General features: G+C 49.9%; 1 protein-coding gene across 1 annotated transcript in view; it reads right to left on the bottom strand.

Moving 5' to 3' along the window:
• The window catches only part of LOC142575782 (transducin beta-like protein 2), a 295737-nt gene that overhangs the window by 224402 nt on the left and 54263 nt on the right, over positions 1-17072 (bottom strand). Inside the window, exon 3 of the mRNA XM_075685420.1 lies at positions 3089-3140. Within this exon, the coding sequence (XP_075541535.1) occupies positions 3089-3140 (52 nt within the window). The remainder of the gene's footprint in view (positions 1-3088; positions 3141-17072) is intronic.

Raw genomic sequence — 17072 nt, 5'->3', positions numbered from 1 at the left:
CCTCGCGAGTCCTTGACGAGTTCCTCGTGATTCATGACTGAAAATTAATGAGGTTCAACAGATTGGCTAACGTTAGTTGGGACACCCTGTATGTTACCCGCATAACGCGCGTATTTCGTGCAGAGTATACGTCGGCCACTCAAAGACTGAGAACGCGATATAGCAGTCTGCAAGCAAGGTAAAAAAAAAAAAAAAGAAGAATGTGAACAACTTCCATAACAGCAATCGAGAGTACAGTCAGGGAGCCACGCAAGCAAACAACGAAAGCCAGAAAGAAAAAAAGAAAGAAGTGAAACGGACACACGCGATCTCAAGCGTTTGCATACAACTGTGCATGTTCACAGCGACGCCACATAAGTTGCCCAAGCGCGTAGTAAGCCTCAGAAGTTTTGAAATTGCCAGAAACGATTCGCGCAGGTTGCACTCCAGCGCGCCACGAACTATTTTTGGCCTGCAGAGATGCGGGCGTCTATTCAATCGTGGAACCGATAACTGCCCGGGACTTGTGTACCGGGAAGTGCTCGGACGAGACGAAAACACTGCAGCGTATACGCACGTACGCCTCGTATGAGGGAGAAAGAGAACAAACACAGTCGACGATCGAGCGCGCAAAGCAGGCACGTGAAGATTATTTATAGAGCACGCGACAGGACTTGCAATGGCTTTACTAAAGGGGTGGACATCAGTTAGGGGCGTTTTGCAGAGTTCTGACGCGCGTGCGACTTGCGTATACGCCATAGAAGGGCGCTCCAAGGAGCCAAGAAAAAAAAAAAAAGACGTACAGCGCGAAGGTCAAGGACCGCGATAGCCAACATACACTGCGCGGCGTATGTCATCTCTCGCAGTCCTTGTCCTTCGTGCTGTACGTCGTTTTTATCATGAATTACCAACTAGCCCAAGCAACCACCCCAGAGAGCCAAGAAAACACATTCACCGGCACAACGCAATCCCGGATTTTTCCCACGCAGGACCGATAACACTCGCTAATTTAGGGCCAGCTTGAAAAACGCATAAATAAAATGTTCGGCGATGCTGGTACGACATATTGCAAAGAATAGCGCAAGTACAGTAAACCCACGGACGGAAAAACTGAAGGACACGTACTTCGAGAGAGTTTGCCGTTGGGCCAGTCGGCATGTGAAACTTGAAACGAAAACAGAGCGAACGTGTCCTTGTCCCGCTAGTCAGCGCCTTTTTTTCGTTTGAAGGACATGCGTCGGAAGAAGCGTATGGGTCGTGTCCTACTTCCGTCCGCCTCCTTGTTCGCGCTATTTCTCGCAATAGCTTCGCCATATTAACTTCTTGATATCTGGTGTGTAAGTACGCGCTTAGGGTAACGGCTAGCTTTCTTTCTTTTTTTTTTTTTTTGCGAAGTGAGATCAAGTAGACATTGGTGCAGATTTTCTTTTTTAATGACTGCCCATCAGTGAGAAAGTATCGAATAGTGATCAAGCGCGTTGCTTACATCTCCATCTCGAACTCCAGTTAAACTTATACTTTTGAGAGTTCCTGACATGGCGAAACGCGAACTAAAGCTGATCAATGAACCTAAGAAAGCGTCCTCTCCTTTGCGAACCTTCTTATTCTCTCTACACATACGCAGCTAAGGGTACCGTACTCAAAATTGGAACTGGAAGGCAATCAACCAAACCAAGCCAATCAAGCTGATCTAAAGTACTGCAACAAGCAAGCAAAACGAACTGCTTGGTCGTTGCCCCCTAGCTGCTACATGTTATCAGCAGTCCCAGTATCCACCTCCCCCGTCCCCGGTCAAGTGCTAGCCTCGTCCCCGCCCCCCACCCTCCACCCCGAAAAGTTTTCTGACACTGCTCCTCAGGACAAATACGATGAAGTTCGTTTACAACAGCTGCTTTCGTATGATGGATGCATAAACACAATCCTTGTACCTAGCTGAAATTAATTCAATAATTAACGGCGCGAGATCAGTTGACAAGCGTATTTTACCGAATTTATGTATTCACGTTTGCTACCGACAACTCGCATTCCGCAGTAACCACCTAAACAGACCCAGCCAGTCTTCGCGCTTTCCGGGGTTAATTATAACCGGAGAGAACATATGACGATAGGTTTGGCATTCTACTCGAAGTCTGATATATGATAAGGGATGACGGAGTCAACGTCCTCTAACATGCTGATCTAGCATGGGAAAATGTGTGTGTGTGGCTTGAGGGGGGGGGGGGGGGGGGGTAAAGGAATGAGAAGTCGCGATGACGACGGCGGAGACGACCTCTGAAGTGAACTTGACTCAGTTAGGACTGACAGAAAAATGACAGTGTCCTTAACCCTCCCCCCCCCCCCCTCCGGAAATAAAAGGTCAACCCAGAAAGCCACGCACTCTTTATTAATTCTGCCCGCACCTACGCAGGCGAACATATAGCTAATCTGCGCATTGACATACCGCAATCCAGCGGTCGTTGACGGGGCATCAAATAAGCGAAGCAAGACTGGTGCGGCACGCCTGCAGATATGCGGGGGCGCTCTTCCCGAATGCCGCCGCACGCTGAGCCCTGCTGCGAATTAAAAGCGCAAAGAAAAAAAAAAAAGAAAGAAAGGACGCGAAGACCATTGGAGGCGACAGACCGGCGCGCGCGCGCGATTTTCCGCGCCTGCGCTTCCTTATTTCGCCGGAACGATCATCCGGGCGCGTCAGTTCGATTCCTCAATGAGTACGGTGACCTTCGATTCGCCACCACCGCTGCCGTCAAGTCGGAGGTTGACAGGCTGAAGCTAACTAAAGACGGCGCCAACGAGCGGCTCGAAAGTTCGAAGCCCCTCTCGAACATTTCGACGCTACTTCCGCGTTTCGAGACAGTTTGTGGCCCCTTCGCGATGAATGAGCGAAAGAGCACGAGCAACGGCTGTTGCTGGAAAATGTGCAACGGCGTGCACAGCGCTGCTGCTCCGTGTGTGTGTGTGTGTGTGTGTGTGTGTGTGTGTGTGTGTGTGTGTGTGTGTGTGTGTGTGTTCTTTTTTTTTTTCGTGCGTTCTAGTCTATTTGTGGTAGTGGCTACCTAATGACTCCTGAAAAAAAAAAACCACGCAATAAGACTGGTTGGCACAAACTCACTTGTGCTCTTTCTGAGCCAAGTTCTTGAGGCACCACAGGAGGATCACCCGGTCTGCAAAGGAAATCAAATGATGGCGATTATGAGACACTGTGAAAGCTCTGCTAGCTTCTTAGCTGTATATGTATAAAAAAATAGAAAGAAATTCCACTATAAGAGGGACACTAAATACCACCAAGAAAGGCCACAGATTTAGTACGTTGAGCACAAGGATGTTAGAGAGTCTTTTAGCTTACGCCACACTTAAGTATCAGGAGTATGCGCTACCGAGGTATTATTCTGCTCCGCAGCTTCTCTAAAATTGACTCAATACTGCATGCTGGTCTTGCGGTTAATCGGTTCCGCGCACGCCAGCCTTACAAGTCGAGCGTGCACACAAACACACATGTACGCACGCAGACACACACACACACACGATTATGCAGGAGAATAGCTATAGCGCAGGCGCATAGCTCGAGAACCTCGTTGGCCGAAAGCTCATGTATACGTTCGAGTAAACCCTGGAAGGGTCGCCGTCTGACGGTTCTCGACATTTATCTCCCTCCTGTGCCTTTTTTTTTAATCTGCCCTTTTGCATTTCCGCTAAGTGGCACTGATATGAGATGTGGCACCCGCAGTGGTAGCTTGGTGGTTGTGGCGTTGGTTCTGCGGAGCTCGCGGTCGCAGGTTCGATCACGGCGGTCATGATGAGGGGGCGAAAAGCAGAAACAACGCCCGTGTCTTTAGATTTTAGGTGCACGTTGAAGAACCCCGGGGGGTCGAAATCGTTCCCGAGGTTCCCCGCCACGGCGTGTTTCGTGATCGAATCGTGGGTTTTCGCACGTAAAACCAAACAGTTTAATTTAATTAGATTAACTTATTTTAATTTAACACGAGATGTGGCATATAGCGGTAACTTAATTTAAAATGGGATGTGGTATATACGGGTAACCGCTACGGATAAGCGTGCAGCGCTTATTTCACAGAAAAGCCCATTTCAAACAGCTGTGTCCGTAATACAAGGCGTTGTAATACAAGGCGTTGTGCGTCAGGTGTGGCACATAGAAACCGAGGCGACGGATTAATCGATTAAACGTTCGCGATTGGCCGGGTTAACTATATCATTGGAATACGGAATGCTCAGATCATGGTACATATGGTTCGAATGCCTAAAGATAGGTCTGTTACGGAGCTGAAAAATTCACTGGTGCGGAACCTTTTAATTACATTGTTCGTTGCTCAAACTCTGCACGCTTCCGGCGGACAACCACGTGGAAAGCCTACGCGACCGCAATTGACAGAAGGGGAAAAGAAAGACTTCTCGGCGACTCTTGCATATTCCAGCAGGGCAAGCAAACAACCAGAATTGCGCAAGGACATCTACAAGTAGCACCTGATGAGCTCTCTATAGACTCTTGTTTTTTTATCAGTCTACGCGATAAACAGCACGTTTACTAAAGCCCTGCCGTACGACCGCCGTGGATCGAGATATCAAAAGGTGCCCTCGATACGTCCCAAGCTATAGGGCGAATGTCAGGAACCTATGACGGAGTCGAAATCGCGCACAATAGCGGCACATCGATCGATACGTCACTGCTTCGCTTTTACCTTGACCGCGCGGTACCACTCCCGCAGTACTATACCGCGGGTGCTCGACCGATAAGCACACACGCAACATGCAATCACGTGCCCATATGGAGCGCAGTTGCGTGCGCGCCGCACTTTCGCGCTGTGTCAGACACGCCACTGCAAACAGCACACGCGCAAGCAACTAAACGTTTACCAGCATGTAGCACATAGAGCGTACAGTTACATACACGTCGCACGTCCGTCCTTTAGACATGCAATTGCAGCTAATTAGACACATGCAACTGCAAAGTGCATAACAGCGCCGTACAGGCACGTTTTCGCTTTGCCTATCGTGACTGCGATATATATATATATATATATATATATATATATATATATATATATATATATATATATATATATATGATGCTATTTTCTGCTACCCGTGAGGGAGCACGACTCAGCATCAGGGGGGAGGGGGAGAGAGGGAGACCGTGTTCCCATATGGGAACACGGCGCAGCGTATGGGAATGGGGGCGGGGGATGAAAGATGAGGGGATGGAGGGGGAAAAGGATAGCAGGGGCCAGGCAGCATACGTCAGCATCATCCAAGGGCAATGGCCAGCTAGCGAGGCAGAGACGCATGGGAGGCCGATGACTATCGGCAATCTAGGAGCCCCTTTGTACACACATATTCAAGCAAGTATCTGCTTTTAATCCCCCCGTCTTCCCTAGGCGAGTCGACTAAGGAACCTGAAGACCGTCCAGCAGCAAAGCACCATCATCGACTGCGCTGCGAAACCACGCCCATGCTATCCATAAACCGCAGTGACTGCGCCTTGAAGAAACTGGTTTGAAATCTGTGGAAGAAACTAATCCTCCGGCGACACCTGGTTCGTTCGTCGTTGCCCACCCCGTTGTCCGCTCTGACCGCAAGGTGAAAGGCGGGCTGAGGCAACACCTCCTATAGGAGGTGTTGGCTGAGGGCCTTTCGTGGAATCCTGCAACAGCCGATTTACACGCTGTATTGACGGCTGGATGAGTGCCGAGGGACGGGTGGTGATTTGACTCGTCTAATTGACTGCGCGTGTCCATTCGTTGTCGTGGTTCCCTCCCGTTGATCCCTTCCTCCGGTTTCCAGGTAATGGTGGGGTGGACGCTCTTAGTCGTTGCCCACACCACGCTGGCGTCTGGTTAGGAGGTGCGGTGGTTTGACACGTGGCAAACGTTCAATTAACACCCTTGGTGGTGCTCAGACGTAACAACACCTTTACGTCGCACCTGTAAACATAGAGCGTAGTTGCGTGCACGCATCGCACGTGTGTGTTGCGGCACGATGCAGCTTGAATGTTCTGCAAAAAAATTAACTGTAGCATACATTTAGTGGTGGCGCCCAAAAGCTCTTCAGTTTAGCCGCCACGGCAGAGAAGTCCCGCTTACTGTCGACTACGTGACGTTCTCATAATGTGCATCCGACACCATAAGTACACGAGTGTCTTGGCATGCCGCCCAAACCGAAATCAGGCCACTCTGATCGGGTGTCGAATCAATCGAACCCGGAGCCCTCGACCATATAGCGCGTCTCTCTTCACCGTCACTCTTCATTTGTTTCGCGACACACACGCACACACGCACGCACGCACGCACGCACGCACGCACGCACGCACGCACGCACGCACGCACGCACGCACGCACGCACACATTAACGTCGTGCATCGTACTTTAGCGTCCCTGCCACAGACTTGAGTCCCGCTTTGTCAAGCTTCAAACCAGTACTCAGGGTCCCGCACAATCTCGCGCGCCCATAGGGTCAAGCGAGATTTCTAAGGCACAGTCGATGCGACAACCTTGAAATCAATCTCGATAAACTGACTTAGTTTACCGTCCGCAAGCAACGCAGAAGCTATCTAAAAGAGACGCCACTGTGGGTGCACTGCGGACAAATTTTGACAACCCGGGGTTCCTTTTATAACGTGCGCCCAAAGCTCGGGTTTTCGCTTTCCTCCTCCATCGGAATACGGCCGGCGCTGCCGGCTATCGCGACCTGCAACCCACGGAGGAAGTAAAAAGATGGGAGGGAGCGTTACGTCAAGCAGCCAGCTTTGGCAAGCGAGCGTTCCGTGAAGCCCGTACATTTTCTAAAGTCGTGGCCCAACACGTGGCCTCTCGCGTCGAGATCACGGAACAAGAATCGATATTTGCGGAAAATTTTGGTTCCCAGAAGCTATGACAGTAGTTTTTTTTTATTCGGTGCGCGGTTGTTCAGCTGCCCTGTCGTGGCTCCTGCCTACAGAGCGGGAACTCTCAAACCAACCACGCACTTTGACGTGCGATCACGTGTTGGGCCGACAGGTATGACTTCAATCCCGCTGCCCGGTATGCTCCCTCCTATTATTTCCTTCCTCCATGCTGCGACCTCGTATATACAAAGTCCCTTAAACTTCGTAATGTAGCGGCCCGCTTTGAAGAATGCCGCCTCCTCCTCGCACGCTCTGGAGGACGCCGCGTCGCTATTGGCCAAATAACATCATGTGGGCCCTCGCGCCGTGCTTCACCGCCATTTTTGCTCGAGAAGCGTCTACGGAGTGGCGAGGAGCGCATGTTGGAGCCGTTGCTACGCTCGAGCGGTGTAGGCGGCGCCACGGTCGAGGAGGGAGTGTGAAGGAGAGAAGAAACGAAAAGGAGTGAAGGCGGAGGAGGAGTGTCGCTACTTTACGAAGTTTAAGGGTCTTCCGTACAAACTCCTCGGCGAAGCGACTCCAAGGCGGCACTTCTCAGCCTGCAGAGGCCAGAAAGGGTCAGCCTTGGGGTCGCCCTGCTCTCGACAAGGCTGATGGCGCTCCAGGAGAGTGCAGTCCCTCAGTTGGGCTGCACCACAACAGCCCTCTTGTCCGGGAAGGACCGTTGGCCCGAACCAAGTCCCCCCACCCAGTCAGCCCGGGTTGTGGGGGAGTACCGGGGTCAATGTATCGAATGATGCTGGGTTGATGAGTACATGAAAGCTCTGGGACGCGGCGCCTCTGGTTGCCAAGTCCTCTTCCCATCTGACAACGGTACCAGGAGGCGGGCTGCTCAGTGTCCCTGTGCTGGCTTCCAGCCCACGTAGGGATAACGGGCAACGAGGAAGCTGATGACTGGCAAAGCGTGCCCACTACTGCGTGGTCCCGCTTAGCCTGGCAGTGACAGCCAATGATTTCACAAGCCACAGGCTTCGTCGCCATCTGCTGGCCTGCCATCCGGAGAAGCGGATATCCTTGGGCCGCCCTCCGCGACTACTTCCACAGCGCGGCCTCGCACGCAGGGAGACCTCCCTCCTTCTGCGACTGAAGATTGGCTGCTGTTGGGCGGGTGCTCGCCGCCACCGGCACGGCAACATCGCCTCTCCAGCCTGCGCCTCCTGTGGGGAGCCCGAACCCTGGAGCACCTCCTGCTGGCCTGCCCTGCTTACCTGCAGCATCGTGGCCGCCTCCTGCAGGAGTTGCGACGCCTGGGGCTTCCTTCTGCACGGCAGGAAGATATCCTCTTCCCTGGTCGCAATGAGCTACCAGCCCTCCTAAGTGTCGTCGAGTACCTCGACTCGTCGGGGCACTAGGCGAGACTCTAGGATTTTCTGCAAAGACGGATAGCCTCCACGGCTATCCAAACCACTCTAGGCTACTCGACCTGCCCCAACCATCTGGCTCATGCTGGATCACCGCCCCCTGGCCTTTCACCAGATTACCAGTGCTACCAGACCCACTGGGCCCTTCCTGCCGGACTGCTCAGCCGCTGCCATGGCGACACTTTGACCCCCTACTCTCCTATCTCATTTGCTCCCACTATCCCCCCACCCCTGTTGACGCTGAGCCGTGCTCCCGCAGGGGCTGCAGAAAATAGCGCCAACCTTTCCTTATCCCTTCAAGAACCACTTCTCTCTCACGTAGCCACTGAGCCGTCTGGGCGAGTCGAAGTCAGTGTTCACAAGCCGGGTGGTACCGCCGCATCAAGAAATGTGCCGCGACACATGAGAGGGCGTTTTTATTTTTTTATTTTTTGCGCGCGCACGCAAGCACATACTACACGCATAGACACACGCGCACAGACGCACGCTAAAGCTACGTATGTGCACAAGCAAGCGAGCAACGCGTAGAACGATCGTACGGGAAGCGAGACTGCGAAGACTTGTCTGCATAGATTTCCAATGCGATGAGCAGCGCCCGCAGCGCACTACAAGATGCGCTGCGTGCCAGAGATGTGGATCGGCGATATGCACTAGAAGCATCCCGCAGGGCACCGGTACTCGCGCATACACTGTCGACCCCCTGGCAACACGACTGAAGTATGCGGTGCGGTCCTATTGCAGGGCTGCCAAATGAGCCTGCAGTTTCCCAACGGGAAGAGAAGCAAATTTGCACGCAATACATACATTACAAGAAGAAGAAGAAAACGCTAATTTACGACAGGAAGGACTAAAAGAAAAAATGTCCGCGCACGTACATCAACGAGCCTTGCACTGGATCGCGGCCTGTTATCGTGTCGTGCGTTGGAACGGAGGTGGCTCGCGAGCTTTGCCAGTTTAGCAACGTGTGCTGCACCTGAGGCGGGCTTGCCAATACGGAAAAGTGAAGCAAGCTGACGAGAGAGAAAGAGAAATGTTAGCGATGAGGGCGTCCGACTAGCAATTCTAACAAAGGGGAGGGGGGGGGGCTATGCAAATATGAGAGAAAGAAGAACCTCCACAAGCAGATGAGCGTGAAGGAAGCACTTCAAGGGGTCACAGGAGGTGACAGAGGGCGAATTAGCTTAACCCTGCAGTGCCCAACGTATCATATATACGCTGTGCGCTGAGTTTGGTAGCTTAATGTACTGATTTTTTTTTCTCTATCTTTTACATGTTTAAGCGTACTTCTTAGTAACCTGTGCGTTCCCAAAGTGCCATTGCACTAATAGCTTTTTCTTTTTTCTTTCGCATTTGCAGTGCATACACCTGTCATCACCATTCTTCCCTCAACAAGCATCATAGCTCGTCTTCGTTTTTGCGACATCGTTGCGTATATATAAGTATCGCACTTGTGCATCTACCTGAAGTGGAGTGCGTTTCAGCATAGCTTGCGAACGTTGCAATGCATAAGTATATAAATCGCACGACAATGAAGTTGTGGTGTATAAAAAAAAAAAAACATTCCACGAGATTACTCGTTGCGCATATGGGGTGAAAGTAAACAAAAGTGTACGCATTGCGCTTAGTTGTAAAGCATTTATTTACCCGCTTTACAAAATATTCGTTTCACTTAAATTCCAACACGTGCGTTACATCTTCATAATTTTTTTATGCAAATGTACTCTCCATGCCCAAAAGTTAAATGTGAATAAGTTTATCTAATTTTTCCTGGTGTGTAATTATGTTTGAGTATTAGAGGGTTAAAAACATATAAACAACTGCGCGCGCGCACAAACAGACAGATAGACAAAGAGAGAGAGAGAGAGAGAAACGCTGAGATGTAACCGACGACTAAACAATAAAACATGGTCGGAGCAGATCGAGAAAACACTTGTTCTTAAAAAAAAATTGTCGCTGATCTAGTTGGTTCACGACTTAAGAACAAAGGTTAAGGCGTTAAGCCGACGAGGACGAAGCTAGACACAGACGACATCCACGGGCATATGTCGTTTGTCTCACTTCGTCCTCGTCTGCTCAGCGCCGTAACTTTTGTTTTTTAAGACTTGTTCTTAGTTTCGGCGCCTTTCTGGCGTGGAATGCATGTGCGCCAACGCAGCACAGAAGCAACGAGCGGGTTTATTCCGAAGCGAGGAGGTACGTCAATGAATAGCGTCAATGACATGACGCGGAGACGAAAGGCGTCAATGAAATGCGCAAACTATCTGTCTTAAAGCACGTTCTTTGCTTGTATCGCAGACGTAGGTACATTCCGGAGAGAAACAGGAAAACAGAAATTGAGCAGCGAAATAATGGCACCAGCTCGTTTACTTTACCTTTAATTTTATTTACTTATTTATTTATTTATTTATTTATTTATTTATTTATTTATTTATTTGCTTGCTTGCTTGTTGGCGCGCTTGCTCGTCTCAAGTATGTTGCTTCGTTTTCGACAAATCCGCCGTGCAACTTTTGGGCGGCGCATCTGAGCTTATGTCACTTGGTGCGGCCTGTCAAAGAGCATTTTCAATACTACCCCTCAAGCCCAATCACCACGAAGCGCAGAATAGATGCGTCAACGCCGGCCCACCCCACGCCGGAAATGTGTCGACACGACGCCTCATAAGCAACATCCAATACCTCTCCGGCTCCTTGTTTATTGAAGGCGACTGGACAGCTACGAACGCTTGTGACTGTCAGCGAACATTTCTCGGCGTGTTCGCACAAACTGGCGCTTTATTATTTTGCATATCTTCCCTCTTCTTAACTATTTTTACCCTTTCCCAGGTGCAGGATAGCCAGCAGGGACGCCCTTGGTTAAAAACCTCCCTGTCTTTCTTTCTTCGTCACATCTCTCTCTCTCTCTCTCTCTCTCTCTCTCTCTCTCTCTCTCTCTCTCTCTCTCTCTCTCTCTCCGACTTCGCTTGCAACAAGCCCACCGAATAAACCGTCGTCGCATTCACGGTGGCAAGTTCGGCTAGCTGGAATTTAAACAAAGACATGTTCCAGGGCGCAAGCAAAATATAGATAAACGAGAGCGCGGAGGCAGAGCAAAAAATATAGACGAGAGGAAAGGTAGAACGCCGGTGCCGTCGTAAACTGTCGTCGATCGCTGTCACTGCTGCCATGATCGACCTGTGAGGTGTGACACGGCCGGTCTCGAGGGGGTGCGCGCGCTCCCCTAGAGACCGGCCGTGGGTGTGAGAAGCAATCAAACAGGCTTCCCCTCTTCGCCTCTTCTCCGAATCGACGGCACGCTGTTCCCCGAGCTGACACAAAAGGATAGAAGCTGAAACCAAAGGGCAAGAAGGCGGCCCCCATCTCCACAAGCTGACACAAAAGGATGGTCGGCGATAGCACTACTGCTTCCATAGGCTCCGGGAGAATACGGCGACGACCACAGGATCGTCAGGGGTTATTTGAGGCGGTGTTGGGCCCCGTGTTAAAAAGACAGCTCGAGACTCCGATGAGAGCCCCATCCATGTACCAATGAAGTGAGTGCAATCTCTTCTACTTTTTTGACATCCTCGCTATGCCCGGCTTCGTCGTCGTTTCCCGATTCCTGCGGCGAAGGCCCACCTCACCCGGTCGAGATATCACTGCTCTCGCAGACGTGGCACCTTTGTACAGTGTTTGTCGAAGAGCCTTGAAGATGCTCCGCGAGCGACGCATTTATGGAAGAAACGATGCTGCGTGCGAGAACAGGCAGAATAAAAGCACCGACTTACGTCCAAGATGCCACTGCCATCCCACAGCGGCCACTCCTCTCCCAGTTTTTTTACGGTCCTGACGCCTTATAGCACACGTGATAGAGTTTGGTCAGAAAGTTATGAAGCCAACCAGTATCTGAGACGGAGGACTCGTTGCGGAGCTCCAGGGAACATGCCTGGGGTCGGGACGCTTCACAGTCAACTGAAGAACTCGGAAATCTTTGAAGGTCCCATCCGCACTCTCCAACGCGTAGACGCTGAAGGGTATATCCCTCGAATAAACACCCGCCGCGGGAGTGCCTCGCCACCGTTACTTTCACAGAAGGGCTAATTTACTACCACCGAACGAGAGTCTCGGAAGCTGGGAGGAGTGGGGTGTCTCAATATGGTGGCCGCTTTATTGCGAAGCACATCAAGAACGTCTTGCGTTAGGAGTCCTGGGCCCACCAAAGAGACCCAGACTGCGGCTCTAGTTCCTGTGGATACAATAAACGTTGTATCCCCCTCCTCCTTAAAGGTCCCAGTACGCAGCTCTGCGACACGTATAGTGCCATGAGTACCTCGTGAAAGGTCGTGTATGACATTTGAAACTGCAGAGGAAGACTTTCTCGCGCGTTCCTTCATACGTCAAGTACCTCTCTGAGATAACCGTCAAGACGCACGCCATCGCCTTAAAGGGGCCTCTCCATCAATCTTGCTCCAGAAATTTTCCACGTGAAAATGTTAATAACAAGCGGATTTAAGATTACTGACGCACGCGTGCTCCAGTTATTCGTCGCGGAAACTTCAAAATACAACCAAGATGATAGTTAACCCACGACTCGAATATTAACGACTTTACCCGTGACGCGATACTGTGGCGCCTAATAGCAGCAGGGCTCCGCAGGGCAGCGATGTTGTGAAGCAGATGTTGACGTGGCATGGTGTTGTCAAGCCTGCTCAGCTTGCCGAACATGATGCGTGGCGTCACTGCAGCCTCAGAGATCAGGCGGCGTGCGCTACGTTCTCGGAGGCCATGACGTCACTTCGGGGTTACTATAGCCTGCGCAGGGCTGCCACTATAGCTAGCCATGCTGTTGCGTCTTTGCCGTGGTTTAGAACACCTTCGTCGTGCTTGCTTGTGGTTCAACGCACGGAGCGCACAAAATCACCGCGCACATAGTGATGATGATACGTGTGCCGCCCAACAAGCTTTTTCGGGAGCGTTGCACGCAGCCCTTTCAGAAAGGCCGCGAGGACAGAGTACGCACAGACGGTAACGTGTGCAGTGTATGCGCCGGGGACAATGGACTCGATAAAGGGGCGGATCGCATCAGTATTAACAGCACCCTATTGCGCATGTATGACACCGGTTCATTCTTATCGTGACAGTCTCCGCAACGACGACGTGGCGGGATTGTTCCTTATGTTAACCTATCTCAGAGCGAAGGATAGAGGAAGTAAACACGGAGTAAATTATCGTAGGTAAACGTTGCGCCCTGTGTTCACAAAGCGCACGACAACGATGCTCGTCTCTCCCTCCCTCTCTATCTGCTTTTATTCACAACAGGGTCCACTACGGACTTGAGGTGCTACAATATCAATCAAGATAATCGTATCTTCGATGACGGCCGAAGCGATCGATACAAATAAAGTAAATGCAACAACTCGAAATTGAAAACAGGAAACTGGCACGGGAAGTAACCGACGCGTTCTGATAACAACGCTTAAAGGACGCGGCTAAAACACATTGTTCGAGAGGTCACTTCGTTCGACCTTCACCGACGCTCGAATGCGCGGGTTACTTCTATCACCTCGAAGATTAGGGGGAACAAACAGTTCGCGGAGTGGCCCAGGTGCTACGGCGCATACGATAGGACGCCAGGACGAAGCGACCTCCGGCGAGCACGCCGAGAGCTCTAACGTATGCGAAATGGTAACTTGAGAACGGGCGCCTTAAAAGGCAACACACTCTCGACAGCTAAAGGCATACGACGGGCACTACGACTGTCACGTCGTACGCGAAGGCCGATCGGCTCCATTGCAAGCACGCGTGCCCAAGCGTCCGTCTCCGTTCCCCATAAGTTCTCGCGGCCTCCCTCAGCAACGTCATAACGCATGCTCACAATTTGACGGGCCCGCGGACGAAACGGTCACGCGACAACAAGCGCCCGCACAGCGCCAGCCTGCGGCGGCGATGGTGGCGCCGCTGCAGCGAAGCGGCTGTCATTCTGCTTTCTGTGCCCCTTTCCTCCCCTATCCTTCATTTCTCTTTCTCTCTGCGAAAAAAAAAAAATCATTTAAATCAAATGTGCTACACGAAGACGCTATGACCCAAACGAATATAGCTCCACAACTCCCATTTAAAGCTGTCCAAAGGAGCCATTCTATATATAAAACAAACACAATAACGTTTCTTTTCTTTTCTTTTTTTACAGTTCCTGCCAGCGACTGAATAGTATTGCGGGGCGCATAGCGTGAAAATGCTTCACGAAGAGATGCCGAAGTACAAAATACAGCAAACCTACAAGAAAGAAGGAAAGAAATAAAGCTTCCAACAAACAAACAACAATTTCTGAGCGCGAGCCCCTACAGCGCGAAGTTAGAAATATTTTGATTCGAGCACCTCGTCAACGCTCCACTAAAGTGTCTAATTTCGGCGCCTCCTCATTCAATACGCTTTGACATGTGTAGATTTAGATACACTTCAACACTGGTTCTTATTCAAAAATCTGCAACAGCGCCCGTGTCCAATCGCCGATAAGAGATCGATTACGTATAGTCTACACGCGTACGCACAGCCGCGCCAGGTGAGTGAGATATCTCGGTGGAAATGTCGAGATAAGGACGACGCGTTGCACGATTGCGGGGGAAGCAAGAGATAAGCAGAGAGGAAGTAATGGCGTAACGTATGAACCGCCCGAGGAAGCGTTGCGCCATAGAATTTCACACGCAGGCGATAAGCTTTACACCATACTGCGCAGTACGTAAGTTATCCATGCATCGGGGCTCCTCAAGCTGTTCGCACGCAACTCTTATTATTTACTTCCACGCGTTAAGGTTTATAAATACTTTATTTCCTAATACAATCAAAGACTGAAATAAGCTGCCAAGTGAACGCCACGCAACTGATATTTTCTTTTGTGAGTGCTTGTTTGTTTTTTCTGATCTACGAATATTTGTCACGTTTATAAGAGGCGACTTCCTTTTCCCTGTTGCTGGCACGCCTATTTCAACAGTGCACCAATTTTATGTTAATACGCCGCGGTTGCTTGTGGCTGTGGCGTTGCGCTGCTGAGCTAGAGGTCGCAGGTTCGACCCCGGTTGTGGCGGCCGCAGTTCGGTGGGGGCCGAAATGCAAAAAAAAAAAAAAACAACACTCGTGCACTTAGGTGCACGTTGAAGAAACCCAAGTGGTCAAAATTAATCCATGGAGTTCCTCCACTAGGGCGCGTACCTCAAACTCATAACGAGATTATGATTTCAGAATTTCTCTTTGTAGTTTTTAGGTTGTCACTATAAACCACTCGTTTAATAATGTATTACGAGCGATACAGGTATGCGCAATAAATAAATACAAATAAATAAAAAGATCAGTGGTGATTTAACGATAAGTGGGAGAGAAATGCGTCAGCGTCATATATATATATATATATATATATATATATATATATATATATATATATATATATATATATATATATATATATATATATATAAGATGGTGGGCAGATTGTTCTAGAGAAACTGGCCACCCTGTATACGCAATGCCTCATGACCTCGAGCGCACCGGAATCTTGGAAGAACGCTAACATAATCCCAATCCATAAGAAAGGGGACACCAAAGACTTGAAATATTATAGACCGATCAGCTTACTGTCCCTAGCCTACAAAGTATTTACTAAGGTAATCGCAAATAGAATCAGGGACACCTTAGACTTCTGTCAAGCAAAGGACTAGGCAGGATTCCGTAAAGGCTACTCAACAATAGACCATATTCACACTATCAATCAGGTGGTAGAGAAATGTGCGGAATATAACCAACCCTTATATATATAGCTTTCATTGATTACGAGAAAGCGTTTGATTCTGTCGAAAGCTCAGCAGTCATGGAGGCATTACGGAATCAGGGTGTAGACGAGCCGTATGTAAAAATACTGAAAGATGTCTATAGCGGCTCCACAGGCACCGTAGTCCTCCATAAAGAAAGCAACAAAATCCCAATAAAGAAAGACGTCAGCCAGGGAGATACGATCTCTCCATTGCTATTCACAGCGTGTTTACAGGAGGTATTCAGAGACCTGGATTGGGAAGAATTGGGGATAAGAGTTAATGGAGAATACCTTAGTAACTTGCGATTCGCTGATGATATTGCCTTGTTTAGTAACTCAGGGGACCAATTGCAATGCATGCTCACTGACCTGGAGAGGCAAAGCAGAAGAGTGGGTCTAAAAATTAATTTGCAGAAAACTAAAGTAATGTTTAACAGTCTCGGAAGAGAACAGAAATTTAGAATAGGTAGCGAGGCACTGGAAGCGGTAAAGGAATACATCTACTTAGGGCAGGTAGTGACCTCGGATCCAGATCATGAGGCGGAAATAATCAGAAGAATAAGAATGGGCTGGGGTGCGTTTGGCAGGCATTCTGAGATCATGGACAGCAGGTTGCCATTACCCTCAAGAGAAAAGTGTATAACAGCTGTGTCTTACCAGTACTCACCTACGGGGCAGAAACCTGGAGGCTTACGAAAAGGGTTCTACTCAAATTGAGGACGACGCAACGAGCTATGGAAAGAAGAATGATGGGTGCAACGTTAAGGGATAAGAACAGAGCAGATTAGGTGCGGGAACAAACGCAAGTTAATGACATCTTAGTTGAAATCAAGAAAAAGAAATGGGCATGGGCAGGACATGCAATGAGGAGGGAAGATAACCGAGGGTCATTAAGGGTTACGGACTGGATTCCAAGGGAAGGGAAGCGTAGCAGGGGGCGGCAGAAAGTTAGGTGGGCGGATGAGATTAAGAAGTTTGCAGGGACGACATGGCCACAATTAGTACATGACCGGGGTAGTTGGAGAAGTATGGGAGAGGCCTTTGCCCTGCAGTGGGCGTA

Source organism: Dermacentor variabilis, chromosome 3 (genome assembly GCF_050947875.1).
Source record: "Dermacentor variabilis isolate Ectoservices chromosome 3, ASM5094787v1, whole genome shotgun sequence".
Taxonomy (NCBI): Eukaryota; Metazoa; Arthropoda; class Arachnida; order Ixodida; family Ixodidae; genus Dermacentor; species Dermacentor variabilis.
Note: the sequence above shows the minus strand (reverse complement) of the source record. Positions and strands in the feature narration are given on the sequence as shown.